General features: G+C 46.6%; 1 protein-coding gene and 1 pseudogene across 2 annotated transcripts in view; one reads left to right on the forward strand and one right to left on the reverse strand.

The window, feature by feature from the left end:
• The window catches only part of LOC122468643, a 96,002-nt pseudogene extending 88,775 nt beyond the window's left edge, over nt 1-7,227 (reverse strand).
• Nucleotides 6,746-16,402, forward strand: part of ADRA1A (adrenoceptor alpha 1A) — a 110,568-nt gene continuing 100,911 nt past the window's right edge. The window contains exons 1-2 of one of the 2 annotated variants that reach the window (XM_043561253.1): nt 6,746-7,090; nt 8,317-9,871. In XM_043561253.1, coding sequence (XP_043417188.1) covers nt 8,989-9,871 — 883 coding nt within the window. In that variant the 5' untranslated portion in view covers nt 6,746-7,090; nt 8,317-8,988. The remainder of the gene's footprint in view (nt 7,091-8,316; nt 9,872-16,402) is intronic. The other variant, XM_043561263.1, reaches the window with a different exon arrangement.

The raw sequence follows: 16,402 nt of genomic DNA on the forward strand, positions 1-16,402 counted from the left end.
GTGAGTTCGAGCCCCGCATCAGGCCGTCTGTTGTCAGCACAGAGCCCACTTCAGATCCTCTGTCTCCCTCTCTCTCTGCCCCTCCTCTGCTTGTTCTCTAAATAAATAAATAAATAAATAAATAATAATTTAACTCTTCCTTCCAAGAACTTCCCAATTACAATGGATGTTTCTGATAAAATCAGACTGGTTGGATTCCTGATTTTTTTTTCTTATGTATGCCTTTTTTTTTTTTAACTTTATTAACTGGAATCATTTGATTATTATAAGACAGTAAACAAAAATGATGATGACAGCTTCAGAAAGTGAAGGAAAGAATAGTACATGTTGTTTTGTTTTGCTTTTTTCTGATGTTGGACAGAGGAACGTGACCATTTTGTCAATTTATGTGCCATCGCTTACAAAAGGAAAGGAAACTACATTAACAGCAGTTAAATTAACAAGACTGGATAAAAACCATTGAATACTTATCCAGAACTTAAGCTTATCCTTCAGTAAAAGAGAAGAGACACTGTCCTTTTTCAGACTTGACGATTATCATCTATTTTCTGCTGAACTCTAGCCAGAGGAAATTAAAGGACTTCTCCTTAATGCTTACTGTCTAAGATTTTCATGTTGGAATAACCTTAAAACGAGTGCAGACTCACATCTACTTCTTATGGGTTAAATTCAGTCTTGTCAGACATCCTAGGGGTGGAAGAAAAATTCCTTGAGTCGAGAGGAATAAGGAAGCTTCTTCAGGCTCTTTCATGAGGTCAGCCACTCTGACCATGAAGAAAAAAAATCACTGACCAGTAAACTCCTATAAAATATGCACAAAATGTTGGGCAGATTACATTCATAGGTTGCCAAGGTATAAATGTGTCACTTTCTATTAATTATGAGAGAACTCATGTGGACAGCTTCCCTCCTTATAGAAATTCATTAAGTATTTTACCCTTAAATATCTGTGACAGGAAGAAATGACAACAAATATCCAAAAGGACTGAAATCCTTAACGTATAATTTTGGTCCTTCAAGAGGTGGACACCAAGACGTGATTAATCATATAAAAGATTTATTGGAGGAAATTCCTGTGAAGGAAAGGAGAGTCAAAGAAGGAGAGCCTTCGGACTATAATCCAAGCCAGAGGGGAGGAGAGGAGGATTAGGAAAGAAAAGTGTCAGATTGTTGCATAGTTATAAGAAAGTTTTGGCTGACTGATGGGAAGTCCTCAAGACAAAGTCTCCCCTTCGATAAATCCTGTGTCTAATAATAAGGGGCCTGCTGCGTCAGAACCTCTGCCACGCTTAGCTGTTGCCTATAGGAAGTGTAGCATGAGCACAAGGAGGGATCCAGAAGGACAAAATCTGAGACTGTCCTTCAGTTATGCCCAATTATGCAGCAGGAGATCCGAGGGGTATATTTTTTATGGCTGCCATGACGTATAAAGAGTTTTCACAAACGTATAGGATACAAGGGGAAACCACCCATACAAAAATAGGCGGTGGACATTATACTAAGACGCCTACTCAGAACCATCTCTCCCCTTCTATGCGCTTCTCTGAATTGCCATGGCTGGAAGAATCTCTGTCATCATCGTTCTGGTGACATCCACCAAAGAGAGGAGCTTCTATGAGATTCTGAAAGTAAAGGAGAAGCAGATACTCTGTCCCGTAACAGTGTTGTGCAGGAACAAAGGTGTCAGCCGACAGCCCAGGTGAGGCTTTGTCAGGAGCTTCTGGGTGTCCTGTACTTTATTGATGCTTCAGGCAGCTGAGCTCTTTTGTGATTTCCTAATCTTCCTATACTTCCAGATTTCTTTTTTTTTTTTATTTTTTTTTCAACGTTTATTTATTTTTGGGACAGAGAGAGACAGAGCATGAACGGGGGAGGGGCAGAGAGAGAGGGAGACACAGAATCGGAAACAGGCTCCAGGCTCTGAGCCATCAGCCCAGAGCCCGACGCGGGGCTCGAACTCACGGACCGCGAGATCGTGACCTGGCTGAAGTCGGACACTTAACCGACTGCACCACCCAGGCGCCCCTATTCTTCCAGATTTCTTGACAGCAAATAGCGGTTTTCCCTGACCTGTTCCCCAAGCTTTTCTATTTGTCTTACAAGCCTCTGATTCCATGTGTTAAGTCACTTCCCGCTTGAAATATCTACAGCAGTTTCCGAGTAAATCCTGACTGATCGAAGCCAAGCAAATCACAACATAGTAAATGCACGTGTCAAGTAAGTGCAGGAAAATACGCTCATAATTAAAAAGTATTTTTTTTAAGATTTTATTTTTAAGCAATCTCTATACCCAGCGTGGGGCTCAGACTCACAACCCTGAGATCAAGAGTTGCATGCTCTACCAAACGAGCCAGCCAGGCGTCCCAAGAATAAAAATGTTTAATGAGAGATTTCTTACTTATCACACTGGCTTAAGTTTGTTTCGTTTACAGATATTTATGTTCTTGTGTATTTTATTATGAAACACTCAAGATTGGCAAGAAGCAAAAATCAACTACCACCACCACAAAGAAAGTTTCTATCATACCCCACTCTTACGAGTTTACATTTTGTATGTACATTTGTAAAACCTTTCTAGAGGGCAAAGTATAATTTCTCAAATTTTCTTAATTTTTGATCCTCTAATTTCAGTTATAGAAGTTAATCTAAAGAAAAATTAGAGTACGGAGCGTCTGGGTGGCTGACTTCGGCTCAGGTCATGACCTCGCGGTTGGTGGGTTCGAGCCCTGCATTGGGCTCTGTGCTGACGGCCTGGAGCCCGGAGCCTGCTTCGGATTCTGTGTCTCCCTCTCTCTCTGCATCTTCCTGGCTCACACTCTGTCTCTTTCTCAAAAATAAACATTAAAAAAAATTTTAAAACAAAACACAAAAAAACATTATACCTGAGCATTTATCACAGTACAAGCTATAAATAGGACATTTTTTGGAAAACCTAAATATCCAAATAGTCAAATTTATCAGGACATATATATGTAATGGAATTTCTATGCAGCTGTTACAAATCATATTTTTGTAAAAATTCATTAATATGAATAAGTGTTCAGAAATAACATTAAATGAAAAAGCAGGATATGTAACTAGAGACACAATATGATCACAGTATTATACATAATACATATATATACACACATATCATAAATACATGTATATAATATATTTCAGATATGTATGTATATCATTTGCACACATGACAAAAATGTATCAAATATTGCACAGTGGTTATTTCTGCAATGGCAGAATTATAGATTATGTCTTATTTTTATTTCCAACTTTTCAAAATATGCTGTTAAAATCATATATTTTATAATGAAATACAGGCCAATAAGCATTTTAATGTCCCCATAGACATCATCAGCAGGTGGAGAAATGACATAAAGCATTTCTACATTTGGTACAGGTATTGATTTTTGGTGTTTCCCTTCCCTTTTAGATGATATTGACAAATTTGATCGATATGACTCAACTCACATTTGCTATACAAGAGCAAAGATTTATTGCTTTACAGAAATAATTTACCTGATTTAGCTATAGGCTGACTTGACCCCATATTCCCACCATAATCTACAATGTAGGGATGGGCTCCATGACTCATAAGAGGCTTGGAACAAGTTGTTTTCTCAAGGGCAACGAGAATAAGCAGGACAAATGATGACAAGGGCAGAATTATCCCTTCCGAGGCTTCCTTCAGTAGTGTCTGTGCACTGGGTGGTTTTCTCAGTTCGATAAAGGATTAGAACACAAGGCCTGTTTAGAGAAGTGTGACTTGATACCTGCATCAATATCATTCTGAGCAATGTTTTTCATTTTCCTTCCACTTTAACTTTTTAAGCCTTACGTGAATTAGTTGAAAAGCCAGGTCTTTTAGGTAGATATTAACATTAAGCCCTCTACTCTGTCACTTGGAATCATAAGCTCCTAATTCCATTGTGTATTGTCTTCTAAGATGATTGACAGATTTTTTTTTTCTTGAAGCTTCCTATATTTGCTGACTGTCTCACTAGTCACAGACAGAATCCTGCCAGTCGAAGTCATTGGGTGTACGGTGATTGCAAGATCTTCTCCAATTAGACCCCAGTGTCCCTGAACACACACACACACACACACACACACACACACACACGCATGCACACACATGCATGCATACATGTATAGACACACATCCCCCCTCTGTTTTACACCTGTTGTTGATCTGCCTTTCTCACTTTTGCCTACCAATCTAAATTCTACTTATTCTGCAAGCCCTAAATCAAGCAATATCCTCCCAAGAGCCTTCCTGGAACCTCTCTTGCAATGAATTTCTCAGCTTCCATCACACCCAAAGTCTAGAGAGTAGCATTCTTAGGTCCAGGCAAGAGGATTCCTAACTTGGGTTTTGGGCTTTAGAGATCCCAGAATCCATAAGACTACAGGATTGAGGTAATATCCCTGAGTAGAGCCTCCACCCTTCTTTCTAGATCATGCTCTGGGACCCAGAATCCTCTGCTCCAAATGGCCACACAACCACTTTTAGGGCCTTAGGCCTTTTTCCTGGGCCCATCTTCTCAAGGGCAGACCACATTATAGGCCACTGCCAAAGGCCAAGGTAGAGCTGTCTGGATGTATGGATGGAAGTGTTTGCACATATTTTCATGGTCCTTCAAGATGTGGGACAAGGGAAAGTGAGAAGAAAGGAGGAGCAGCCAGTGAACGGGGCCATTCTTTTGCTTTGCCATGTTGGGTCACTCCGCTTACAGCAGTGGGCTTGGGAGTAATTTTCAGGTCATTTCACAGATTTCTCCAGCTGAATACATAGTACTCTTGTTAAATGTGGGATTGGGACCACTCTGGGTTAGAAGTGTGTTTCGCTTTAATGTAGGGCACAAAATGAACAGAGTTTTTAGTTACTAAGATTAATAACAGGAGGATGGATAAGCTTCATGAGATATAATTTCACTCTGTCCTAATAACAGTCTTGGGGTTTTTGTGTGTGTGGTGTGTGTGTCCCTTTAAAAATTAGGAAGCCGAGGCTCAGAAAAGCTGGGTTTTGCCCCTGGTCTTACAGGAATGCAGGGACAGCATCTTTAGGACTCTACAGCCTACTCTTTCTTCACCCCACCTCCCCATGGGTCTAACCGAACACCTTCCGGGACATCCACCTCAACCATTTTTAAAAGCGTAACCCACCAATAGATAGTTTCCTGTTTGTGGGTCTATGGTTAGTGAGGAAATAATTGGTTCTGAGAGTCAGTGTCTCAAAAACTGATGTTCACTGGCCGAGAAGCAGATTGGAAAGATCCACCTGGGGCCAAGCTAGAAATAAAGAGCAGCTCTTCTCAGCCTTGGCTCCAGCTAGTTAGCTGGTGGGGGAAAGGAGGGGTGCTCTGCTTGTTTGTTGGGGGTGGAGGACTGGGAGTTCCAAAGACCTTTGTACATTCTAACCTTGCAGAGCTGAGCAATTTTTGGTTGCTTTTCTTGCTGATAACACTACCTCCCTTATCTACCACAGAACAGATCTTAATAGAGAACTCGCCTTTATGGTATAAGGTTAATGAATATTAAACTCAACAATAAAATATCTCTCTGGTGGATGGCATTGCTAAAGAACATACATGATAGACGTATCTGAGGATGAGATAATACTTCCTAATGAAGTAGTGCTTCTTGATCTTTCCATGGACATTCCTCCAAGGCATTAGAGGTATATAACTATAAAAGAGCCTCCCAAACATCTCCTTTCGAAAAAGAAACAATATTAACAGACTTCCCTTCGGGGAAGAGAGTTCTAATGCCTACCCCTGGTCAAAGTTATCTCTTTGTTACTAGGTTCAAGGGTACCTGGCAAATACATTAAGAAGAGCATATGTTTTCTAAATCAATAAAGACGAAGGAGGATGATGTAGGAGGTGGGAATCAAAGTGGAGAAAATTCGAGTGTTTCCCAATATCCCAAAACACATACAGGTTTATTCAATTGTAAGGTACACAGAACATGGAATTTACCAGAAGAAAAAAATCAATAAAACTGGTGATGTCAGCTTTTCATACGCCAACTATTAATGAATCAAAGAGAATTAGGCAGAAGTAACAGAAGTAACTTTCCTTTAAAAAATACATTTTCTTACAAAAGCTGGGAAAGAATTTGTGGAACTTTGCCAACACTAAACTGTGTAAGAAACTACAGCGGGACTATAGTGTTTTTAGAATCCATCTGAGATGGATAAGAGACGGATGAGAGAAAGATCCGAGAAATGAGAAATGGATCATATTTCATAAAGTTTAAATATGCTCCCTTTACATCTTCCAGGAATCATAATTTTATTACAATCAGATTCATTAAATGTTATCTGATTTTACTCTCATCTTGAAACACCTTCAAATAATATAATTTACCCGTGTATTTGGCATAACAACATATGCTCTTCTTGATTTTAACAGAACCGAGTCCAAGTGTTAATTGAATAAAGCTGTTCAAAAGTAACTTTGGGGGCATTTCTGTGAACACACCACATCCGCAGTAATATCTACCAGGCAGGTGTCAATTTTTCTTTAGTTTTAAAATTGTATCATTTAAAGAAGTTATTTCCTATAAATAAAATTCACACGCACACGCGCACGCGCGCACGCACGCACACACACACACACCACGCACACACAAACATCTTTTTAAAGTAAAGCGAGAACGCAATCCACTCCAGACAAGCAGGCGGGGGGAAAATACGGTTGTGCGCATTCTGCCTGTTGCCGCAGAGTAATACGGTAAACAGCCGATCACCGTACTCGCTGGGGCTACTGCCTGTGTGACGTCAGCGAGAGCTAGCTGCAAAGTTCCTTGCCGTTCTTTGCTGATGTCGGGGAGCTGAAAATTAAAAGGGTGAACGTGGAGTTATGGGTTGGCCGGGTTTTTTTCTTTTCCTATTTTCACTCTTTATTGTAAATTCTGCAGGTAAAGCGATAGTGAGCCGGGAGCTTAAAGACATCTGTAGAGGAGGGGTGAGTCAGCGGGTGCAGAAGGACTAAGAATTGGTTCCTTGGAGGGACGGTCGCCTCTTTCCCCAGAGAGGAGGCGGCGGGGCTGCTCCTGGGACCGAACCCCCGTCCTCTCCCCGCTCCAGGTGAGTCCGCTGCGGCATGGGGCGCGGGCGTCCAGAGGGGCCGGGATGAGGGCAAATCGTCTTCGCTTCCCGCTGAGACGGAACCCGCACTTTGCCCGTGCGCCCCCCGCTTCTTTCACCCGCTCTGACACCTGCATCCCCACCCCACCCCGTTTCCCTTGTATATTCTGGAAAGTTACCTCCTAGTTAACAAGTGTGTCTTTTGGTCCGTATTTGTCGCCCCGAGGTAGAGGAAAGAGGCTTTCTGCAGTTGCTGGCTTTTAGGACCACCTGTGAGCTCTTGAACTTGTGATTTTCACCATAGCCTTTGCCTGGGAGTCCGGCCTCAGGGCCCGACCCCAGAATCGTCAGAAGGCAAGATGGGTCCCCACTCCTCGCACTCCTGCCTCAGTCCCCGTGGAAACCTAAGTGTCTCACAAACACCGTGGCCCCAGCCCCGCAAAGCGAAGCGTCCCGCATCCTCCTGATTTTTAAGCCTACCACATCCGCAGTGGCCGCCACTTGCAAAGCCCCTTCTGCAGAGTGGCGCTCGCCCTCTCCACCACTTCTCCCCCGGCACCCCCGCAGCCCGTCCGGGTGTGGCCGGAGGCTCAAGTCCTCCGGCACCGCTGCTCCTGCGGCCGGAAAAGGGCTCCTGGACCGACCTCGGTCGCGTTCAGTCCTCGGGCCCCGCCAGCTTTTTCTCGGGACCTGGCCCTCGGGCCGGCTTCGCGGGTCGACAGACCCGCGCGCACCGCACACCCAAGTGTGAATTCCACCGGCGTAAGCGTGCGCGTGGCACTGGCTGGCCGCGGCCCCCGGGTCGCAGCCGTTCCCTCTCCCAGGCCGCCCCCTCCAGGTGACTGAGAAGCAACCTGTTTAAATGGCACCCGGTGGATCCTCCAGTTTCCACCGGCCAGGCTCGGCGCGACACACGTACGCACCAGCCGCAGTCCCGCCGAAGCGAGCTTCGCGGGGTTTAATCTCGCTGTGTGGCCGCGCGTAATTGGCCGCCGCGGCTCGGGGTTTGTTTGCTTCGGCTCCAGGAGCCGGCCAGAGACCGCGGGGCCGCGCGCCAAGGCAGGTTCCCAGCGGCTCGCGGTCCCCTTCCGCGCTGCCCGTGCTGCAGCAGGGCACGCCGCTCCGGGACCGCAGAGTCGCCGGGGCTCCCAGCCGCCGGGCCCGGTACGGCCTCGCTCCCCAGGGCGCCCGGTATACACCCCGCCTTTCTCTTTGCGCTCTTTCAGGGGAACGCGGGGCCGAAGACGCCCCGCAGCCGCCTCGGTCTTGGCCAGCGTTCCGCGTCCAGTTCCCCCGGCCTGCGCGCGCAGAAGCTGGATCTAGCACGAGTCCACCGCGCGCCGGTCACACCGTGGGAAACTGCGGGCCGGGAGAAGCGCCCAGATGCCGGCGGTCCCCGCCTTTGAGAGTCGACGGCACACCGGTACTTGATTGTGGGTAGCGGGGAGGCTGGCGCTAGATTGTTGAATTCCCAGTTACGCGCAGAATGCCCAATCTTCTAAGCAGGACGGATCGGACAGTACGGAGAAGCGGGCTCCTGTAGTTCTGGGATTGCATTTTGCAACGTGTCTCCTCGAGCTTCGCGCCAAGCCTGGGGGAGGGAGGGAGTTGGGGCCGGAAGGCCAGCGCCGCGGGTGGATAGGGTCCGCGGGTAGCCCCGCGTGTGCGTCCCTGGCCATGTCGCCTTTAATGCCCTGCCCTTTTGCGTGGCCTTCTGAGGGTTTCCAGGGCAGGCCGGGGTTGCTTCCCACCCACACGCCCTCTCTCACCCCCAGCTAACCCCAGCGGGCAAGGCTCCCCAGAGCCGAGACCTTTTGACTCTGCTCCCTCGCTCCCGCCTCCGCCCTCGCCCGGGGGTGGCTCCCGAGAGCCGGACCTCGCCGGCCCCGGCTGGGACCATGGTGTTTCTCTCTGGGAATGCCTCCGACAGTTCCAACTGCACCCATCCGCAGGCACCAGTGAACATATCCAAGGCCATTCTGCTCGGGGTGATCTTGGGGGGCCTCATCATTTTCGGTGTGCTGGGCAACATCCTAGTGATCCTCTCCGTGGCCTGCCACCGGCATCTGCACTCGGTCACTCACTACTACATCGTCAACCTGGCGGTGGCCGACCTCCTCCTCACCTCCACGGTGCTGCCCTTCTCTGCCATCTTTGAGATCCTGGGCTACTGGGCCTTTGGCAGGGTTTTCTGCAATATCTGGGCGGCGGTGGACGTCCTGTGCTGCACCGCGTCCATCATGGGACTCTGCATCATCTCCATCGACCGTTACATCGGTGTGAGCTACCCGCTGCGCTACCCCACCATCGTCACCCAGAAGAGGGGTCTCATGGCCCTGCTCTGTGTCTGGGCGCTCTCCCTCGTCATCTCCATCGGGCCCCTGTTTGGCTGGAGGCAGCCGGCCCCTGAAGACGAGACCATTTGCCAGATCACCGAGGAGCCGGGCTACGTGCTCTTCTCGGCCCTGGGCTCCTTCTACGTGCCACTGACCATCATCCTGGTCATGTACTGCCGGGTCTACGTGGTGGCCAAGAGGGAAAGCCGGGGCCTCAAGTCCGGCCTCAAGACTGACAAGTCGGACTCGGAGCAGGTGACGCTCCGCATCCATCGGAAAAATGCCCCGGTAGGAGGCAGCGGGGTGTCCAGCGCCAAGAACAAGACGCACTTCTCCGTGAGGCTCCTCAAATTTTCCCGGGAGAAGAAAGCGGCCAAAACACTGGGCATCGTGGTCGGCTGCTTCGTCCTCTGCTGGCTGCCTTTTTTCCTAGTGATGCCCATTGGTAAGTCTTCAAACGCCCCATCTTTGTATTTAGGGTTCCTCATCCCCTTCCCCTTCTGCTAGACTCAAGGTCAGGGGTGGCAGAAAAAGGATCTGCATTTCAAACAGCAAAGCCAGAGGTGGGGGTGGGGAGGGGAGCAGGTAGGAAATGCTCCCCGGTAGAAAAGTAAATTTCAGTTTCCTTTCTTCTCCAGTCTCATTTACAGTATGTCCTTAGGCACCTTTTCGACTACTGTAAAGCTGCTTCCAACAGATGCAGATTAATTGGTCTCCTTAATAAGAACGTCAGCTTTTCTTAATGCCTGTAAGCATGTGTTTAATTTAAACAGATCCTCTCTTCTTTGGAGTCTCAGAGTCTCCACCACACTCTTAGGCAGGGCTGTGGGATTCCACTTTCACCTCTGCCGCTCTGAACTGCAAATTCTCTTGGCCTAAAAATAAGCCCTGTACTTATTCTGAACAAATGTGTAATTTTATTATTAGATTAGATTATTCCTAAGGGTTAGTCATAATGGTCTGCTTAGTTCTGTATCTGTGTTAATTTTATTTTCTGGATTCGGTATGGAAGGAAGTGTGGTGAGCCCCTGTCAAGGAAAAAAAGATGATTTTATGTCCAGAAGAATTTAAGCTTTAAAGAATTCAACATCATGTTTCCTATAAGTAAATACTTTCCCCTGTATTTTAATAGTAAGTAGCAAAACAAACAGTCCTCTTATCCAAGAGCGTTCTGGAAGCTGCAGATGACACTGTTTGAAAATAATGCAGTAATGTTACAAATCCAATTTTTGCAAATGCTAAATTAGCTGTTGTCAAAACTAATTAGCTCATCGTAAGTATCAGCAAGCTGATCCACTTGGAATAGTCATCTATCCCTGAAAGGCCTTCGTGAGATCCCAAAATGGTTGTTGGCTATTTTTAGTTTGGGAGCTCAAGTATAGACCCACACATTGGTTATCCACTAACTGTAACAAACAAAAAAAATATGGTAAAAGTTAATAAAAGTTTGTTTCTGGCACCTTGGAGCCAAATTTAAGTAGCATGTATTTAAAGTACTTTACTTTGCAACTCCGTGTAATAATAGCTATTAGTTTTGGGGGCCAACTTGGTTTCATTTGTCCAGGCTTTTTATTTCATGCATCCCCTCAACAACTCAGTGAGGTTTGCATTATTATTCTGAAATCACAAGTGTGGGGAAGGTTCTGGAGCTTCTCTAGTACCATAGCCACTGGTCACATGTGGCTATTTAATGCAAGTTAAAGAAAATTAATATTCAGTTCCTGAATCTCACTAGCCAAGGTTCAAGCGCTCAGTAGCCACATCTGGCCAGTGGCTACTGTTTGGGAACCGCAAAGATATAGAACATTTTCATCGCTGCAGAAATTTCTATCCGACAGGGCTGCTTGAGAGGCCCTTCTGAGTTCACTAGCTGACTTTCCATTGTGCCTACCCATCATTGTTGCTGACTCTGCTCCTAGAAGTACATCACAGCTTTGAATTTATTTCAATAGCACTCTACCTGAGCCCCTGCTTCCCTATCTTTCTGCATCCCATCTCTTACTTCCTTCTGAAGTTTGTGTATTTTTTCATGCATCCATGTACTTATCAAGTGTATACCGAGCACTTGTTCTGGACATAGTTTGAGCAAGGCAGCAGACTCCTTGCCAGTAAAATGTTTGCATTCTTCTGGGGGAGATAGACAAATAAATATGTATTAAGAAGTCACGGGTTGCTAAGCACTATAAAAAACTAAGCAGGATCAGAGGATAGAGATTTGTAGGACAACGGGGTGGGTGGTCAGACGAGTCCTCTCTGAAGAGGTGATATTTAAGCAGAGACCTAACTGAAGTGAGGAGCAAACTTTACAAAGTCTGGAAGGACCTTTTGGGCAGAGGAACGGGCGAGTACAGAGATGGGAAAGAGCCTGACCTGTTCAAGGCAAAGCAAAGACCACCGCCTGGCTGAACTACAGAGAATGAGTGGGCAGACAAGTCCAGAAACAGGTTGTGGAAATAGACAAGGTCATGTGGGTCTTTTAGGCCCAAGTAGAATCTGCATATTATTCTAATTGTGATGGGAAGCCATCCGATTGGACAGGTGTTAGCAGGGATGTGGCTGGTTTTATATTTTTAAAGGATCACTTGGGTTTCTGGTTGGAGAGTGGGCTGTTTGGGGGGACGATTGTGGAAGCAGGGACCCCGGTTGGGAGGCCGTTAGAGAAGCCAAGGGTGGAAAGACCGAGATGTCTTGCACTTGGGTGAAACAGGTGGAGGTGGTGGGAAGTGATCACAGCCGGTACTTATTTCAAATGTGGAGCTGACAAGGTTGGACATAGGGTATGAGAAAAAAGAGAGGAATTAAAGATAACTTCCGGGTCTGGGGCCTAAGCACCAGGGTAAACAGCGCATTTTACTCTAGGAAAACCAGAGAATGACTGGATTGTAAGGGGCTGGCAAGGGCGTGAAGTATAAGTGTTTATTTTGTGTAGCCATGTAGCCATGCCATATAGTCACATATCTATTTGACATCTAAGTAGAAATGCCAAGTGGCAGTTAGATACATGAATTTGGAGCTGGGCTACCATATACACTGTGAACACATCCATATATTTAAAGCCATGGAAGTGAAAGGGTCTACAAAGGAGAACATAATACAGAGAAAAGAGAGGTAAGGACTGAGTCTTGGGGCATTCCTGTACTTGAGGGCCAGAGAGAGGAGAACCAATTAGCAGAAGAAGTTGGAAGAGAGTGGCAGGGAAGAGGGAGGAAAACCAAGAGACCGTGTTGATCCCAAAGCCAAATGGAAATGTCTCAAGAAGGCAAGAGTATTCATAATCTATTTACTCTCTTGCCTCGCAACAGTATTCAGCTGTGTCACGGGCGACTGCTCGGCCAAGGCAGAGGAGGGCTGGGACTCCACATTGGACTTGGCCATGTGGAGGTCCTTGGTGATATGATGAGGTCCTCTGAGAATAATAGTCTCAGTGGAGTGAGGGAGAGAAAAGCCTGCCTGTGTGCTTTCTAGAGAGAATGAGAGATGGAGAAGTGGGAGCAGTGAAAAGACTCAACTCCTGGGAAAGGTTTTCCTAGACAGTGGGGCAGAGAAATAGAGTATAGCTGGAAGATCTAGAGAGAATTTCCAAAGGTGGGAGATAGGATACCATTCTGATGGAATTATGGTATAGGCAAGGGAGGGGGTGGGGTTCAGTGCCCAAGTGAGGGTCGGGAAGTGAGGGTGAAGCCGGGGTCTATAAGCCCAGAGGCAAGCACATACGGAGGGGGAAAGGTAATCCCCTCTTTGGTGTATGTTTATGCCCTCGACAAAATAAGAAGCAAGATCATCAGCTACGAGCGAGAAAGGAATAAGAAATGATTGTTGGTTTGAGGAGCAAAAGAAGATGTGCAATATTCACCTGTGAGGCAAGAGAGTAAATAGATTATGGAAATTTAGTAGAGTCACCAGGAAGTCCTGAGGACATATTTGAGATTTATAGCCAGTCACAAGTTGAAAGTAAGACCAGTCGAGAAGGTTGCGCGTTACTCTCCAACAGCTAAGAGGCTGAGGGTTATGGGTAATGTTGCCGATGACTGTACGTAGGAACCACAGTAAAGATGTGTGTTTGTGCAGGGACATGAACTGGAACAGATTAGGAGTCCTATAGAGTCAGATGTTGGACTAAGCTCAGGTGATGATGGGGGACTGGAGGGTTGGGATTTCTGGTGGTGGCTGAGCTGTCCAGGGAGGTGGGCTGGTTCCTAAGCTCACTCAGGGGAAGGGGGGCTCTGGTCTAACCGTGGCCTTCCTCTTGGATCCGCTCTCCTGGGGACTTAGTAAACATTGAGCTGAAGTATCACAGTGGAGGGGAGTGATGGCAAGACAAGAGCACCCAGAATCACTGGGCTTCCTTTAAATCCTGATAATGGGGTGCCGCAGGAGGGAAATTGAAAATTCCTCTTTGGCAGTCTGACCTGCTGCCCCGTACGGCAGAAGATCCCTAAACCTACCAGATCTGTGGTCCACAGCTTCTTCATGGCACCAAACAAGCAAGAGACTATTTCTTCCAGGTTTATTGACTGTATAATAAGTACCAGGCACTGAGTTAGAAAAAGATGCATAAAGCACATTCCCTGCCTTCAGGGGCATCACAATCTAGTTAAGAAAACAAATTAGGAACAATTATCACAAGCGTAGGAGGTGGTATTGGAAGTGCTAAGGGAACACCTGGGTGACTCAGTTGATTCAGCGTCTGACTCTGGATTTTGGCTGACGTTATGATCTCACAGTTCATGAGAGTGAGCCCCACGTCGGGCTCCATGATGGGTGTGGATGGAGCCTGCTTAACATTCTCTCCCTCTGCTCTCCCCCCTGCCCCCTATCTCCCTCTTTCTCTCTCTCAAAATAAAAATTAAAAAATTAAAAAAAAAATAGAAGTGCTAAGGACTATAACAGTTAACGGTGCCTGAAGGTCACTGTGGAAGCTTCTAGAAGTATCATTGCTGACTTGAAGCCTGCCCTACTTCCACTGGGCCATCAGCGAGGTATTATTTGTCTTGAGTAACTGTCTTGAGTACATTTTTCCTGCAAAGTGTGGACAGAAGAATACACATGCCACTATATTCTCATACACATGGACACAAGCTCTTAAGTATGACAAGTATGACAGAGAATAGCGGGACTAGAAACTAAGCCAGGCAGGGATGCACGTGGTATAGCAAGCTGAGAAGCCAAGTGCCCACACGTGTGGGAACCAGCCCGGGATAGCCAGGTGAGTGAGCGCTCTCTATCGCTGAAGGTCACTCCTCTACATTGTGACAATGGCTCCTCACAGACTCGGCGCTTTGCTCTTCCCCTGCTCCTCCCCTCGAGGCTGGGTGGATTTGCTGGACTGAGTAGTGTGCCTGCAGGTATGAATCTGACCTGCCCACTTCCAAGTCTACGTCTTGCTGGTTTCGTTTTCTTTTTGCATCCTAAATGTCTGGTTGGAACTCGGAACCCCTTGTGAGGAGGGGTGTCACATGTGAGGATGATGTTATCAGCCATGGACACCTTGGAGTAAATGTTTTTAAAAGCCAGGTTTTGATCATGGAGATGACTAGGGAGAAGATGAAGGTGTCAGCCTTCTGTGATAGAAGGAAGGGTAAAAAGTATGCCTCAGGGGGGCGCTCCAGCGCCTAAAGCACGTACATCATCTTTGCCTATTTCGTCTTTTTGCCTAGAACCCGCTAGTCCCAGAGTCAGTGCGCTGGCGGGGGGGGGGGGGGGGGGGGGGAACCATGGCCTGAGATTTAAAGCTAGGCTTGCTTCTTCATAAAATAGGAGATGTTATACAGGTCAACTGCCTAGCACAGTGCTGTGATGGCCACAAATGTGAATTTTATCAGAATGTATGTGACTTGCAGACCATTACTGACATACAAGGACTTTGCTGTGAGGGCTAGATCCCCTTGGAGGGCCGAGAAAGAGAGAGCATTGGAAAGAAAGGGATAAGGGGGCAATATTTACTGACTGCATAATTTTGTGTCTGAACCTTGGACAGGTTATCTGATTGAAATGCAAAACAGGCATTATTATTATTGGACGTAGGCATTGCTGTTATCTCTGAGCCAAAGGAGGCAGTGGGGCTGAGCTGTGGCTCACGTAAACATAGAATATTTGATAATTAATGTTAAAATTAAAAAGATAGCAGGGCACGCGGTAGTGAGGAGGGAGAATGTGGTTTCTTTTTTTGTTTTGTTTTTTATCAGTTCATTTATTTATTTTGAGAGGAACAGAGACAGTGGGAGTAGGGGAGGGACAGAGAGAGAGGGAGAGAGAGAGAGAGAGAGAGAGAGAGAGAGAGAGAGAGAGAATCCCAAGCAGGCTCCAAGCTGCCATCACAGAGCCCGACCCGGGGCTCAAACTCACAAAACCATGAGATCATGACCTGAACTGAAACCAAGAGTCGGACGCTTAACTGACTGAGCCACCTAGGCGCCCCAGCATGTGTTTTAAGATGGGATGTTGGAGGGAAGGCAAAGCTGGCAAGGGGCGAATCATCAGGAAGCAGTGAGGCAAAGAAGGATTCATTCGTTCAGCAAATTTCATTGAGCATCTCCTATGTCCCAGGCAGCTAGAGAATCACTGGAGCTAAAGACAAGAAAAAAAAATCCCTCCCCTAATGGAGCCGGAAATCTGTGCAATTAAATACATAGCAGACTTTCAGCTGGTGATATGTGACACACAGCAGGGAAAAAGGACAAGTGCGTGTAATGTATAAATGACATACAGTGGCTCTGACTCTTATGGATGCCCAAGATGACCAGACCCTATGTGGCTCGGCTGCAGGCACAGAGGGATCAGGTCCCTGACTCTTAGGGAGAAGGTTGACCTCTTAGAGATGTGATGTGAAGACAATCTCAGAACCGTTACGATTTTAAGACGCGAGGCCAGTTTCTGTTACTTCTGCTGTACCACGCGCCATCCCGAAACGTCGTGGCCTAAGGCAGCAACTCTTTTACGGTTCGTGGATTCTGTGGGTCAGGGATGAGTCAAGGCC

This window comes from Prionailurus bengalensis, chromosome B1 (assembly GCF_016509475.1).
Source record: "Prionailurus bengalensis isolate Pbe53 chromosome B1, Fcat_Pben_1.1_paternal_pri, whole genome shotgun sequence".
NCBI classification, from domain to species: Eukaryota; Metazoa; Chordata; class Mammalia; order Carnivora; family Felidae; genus Prionailurus; species Prionailurus bengalensis.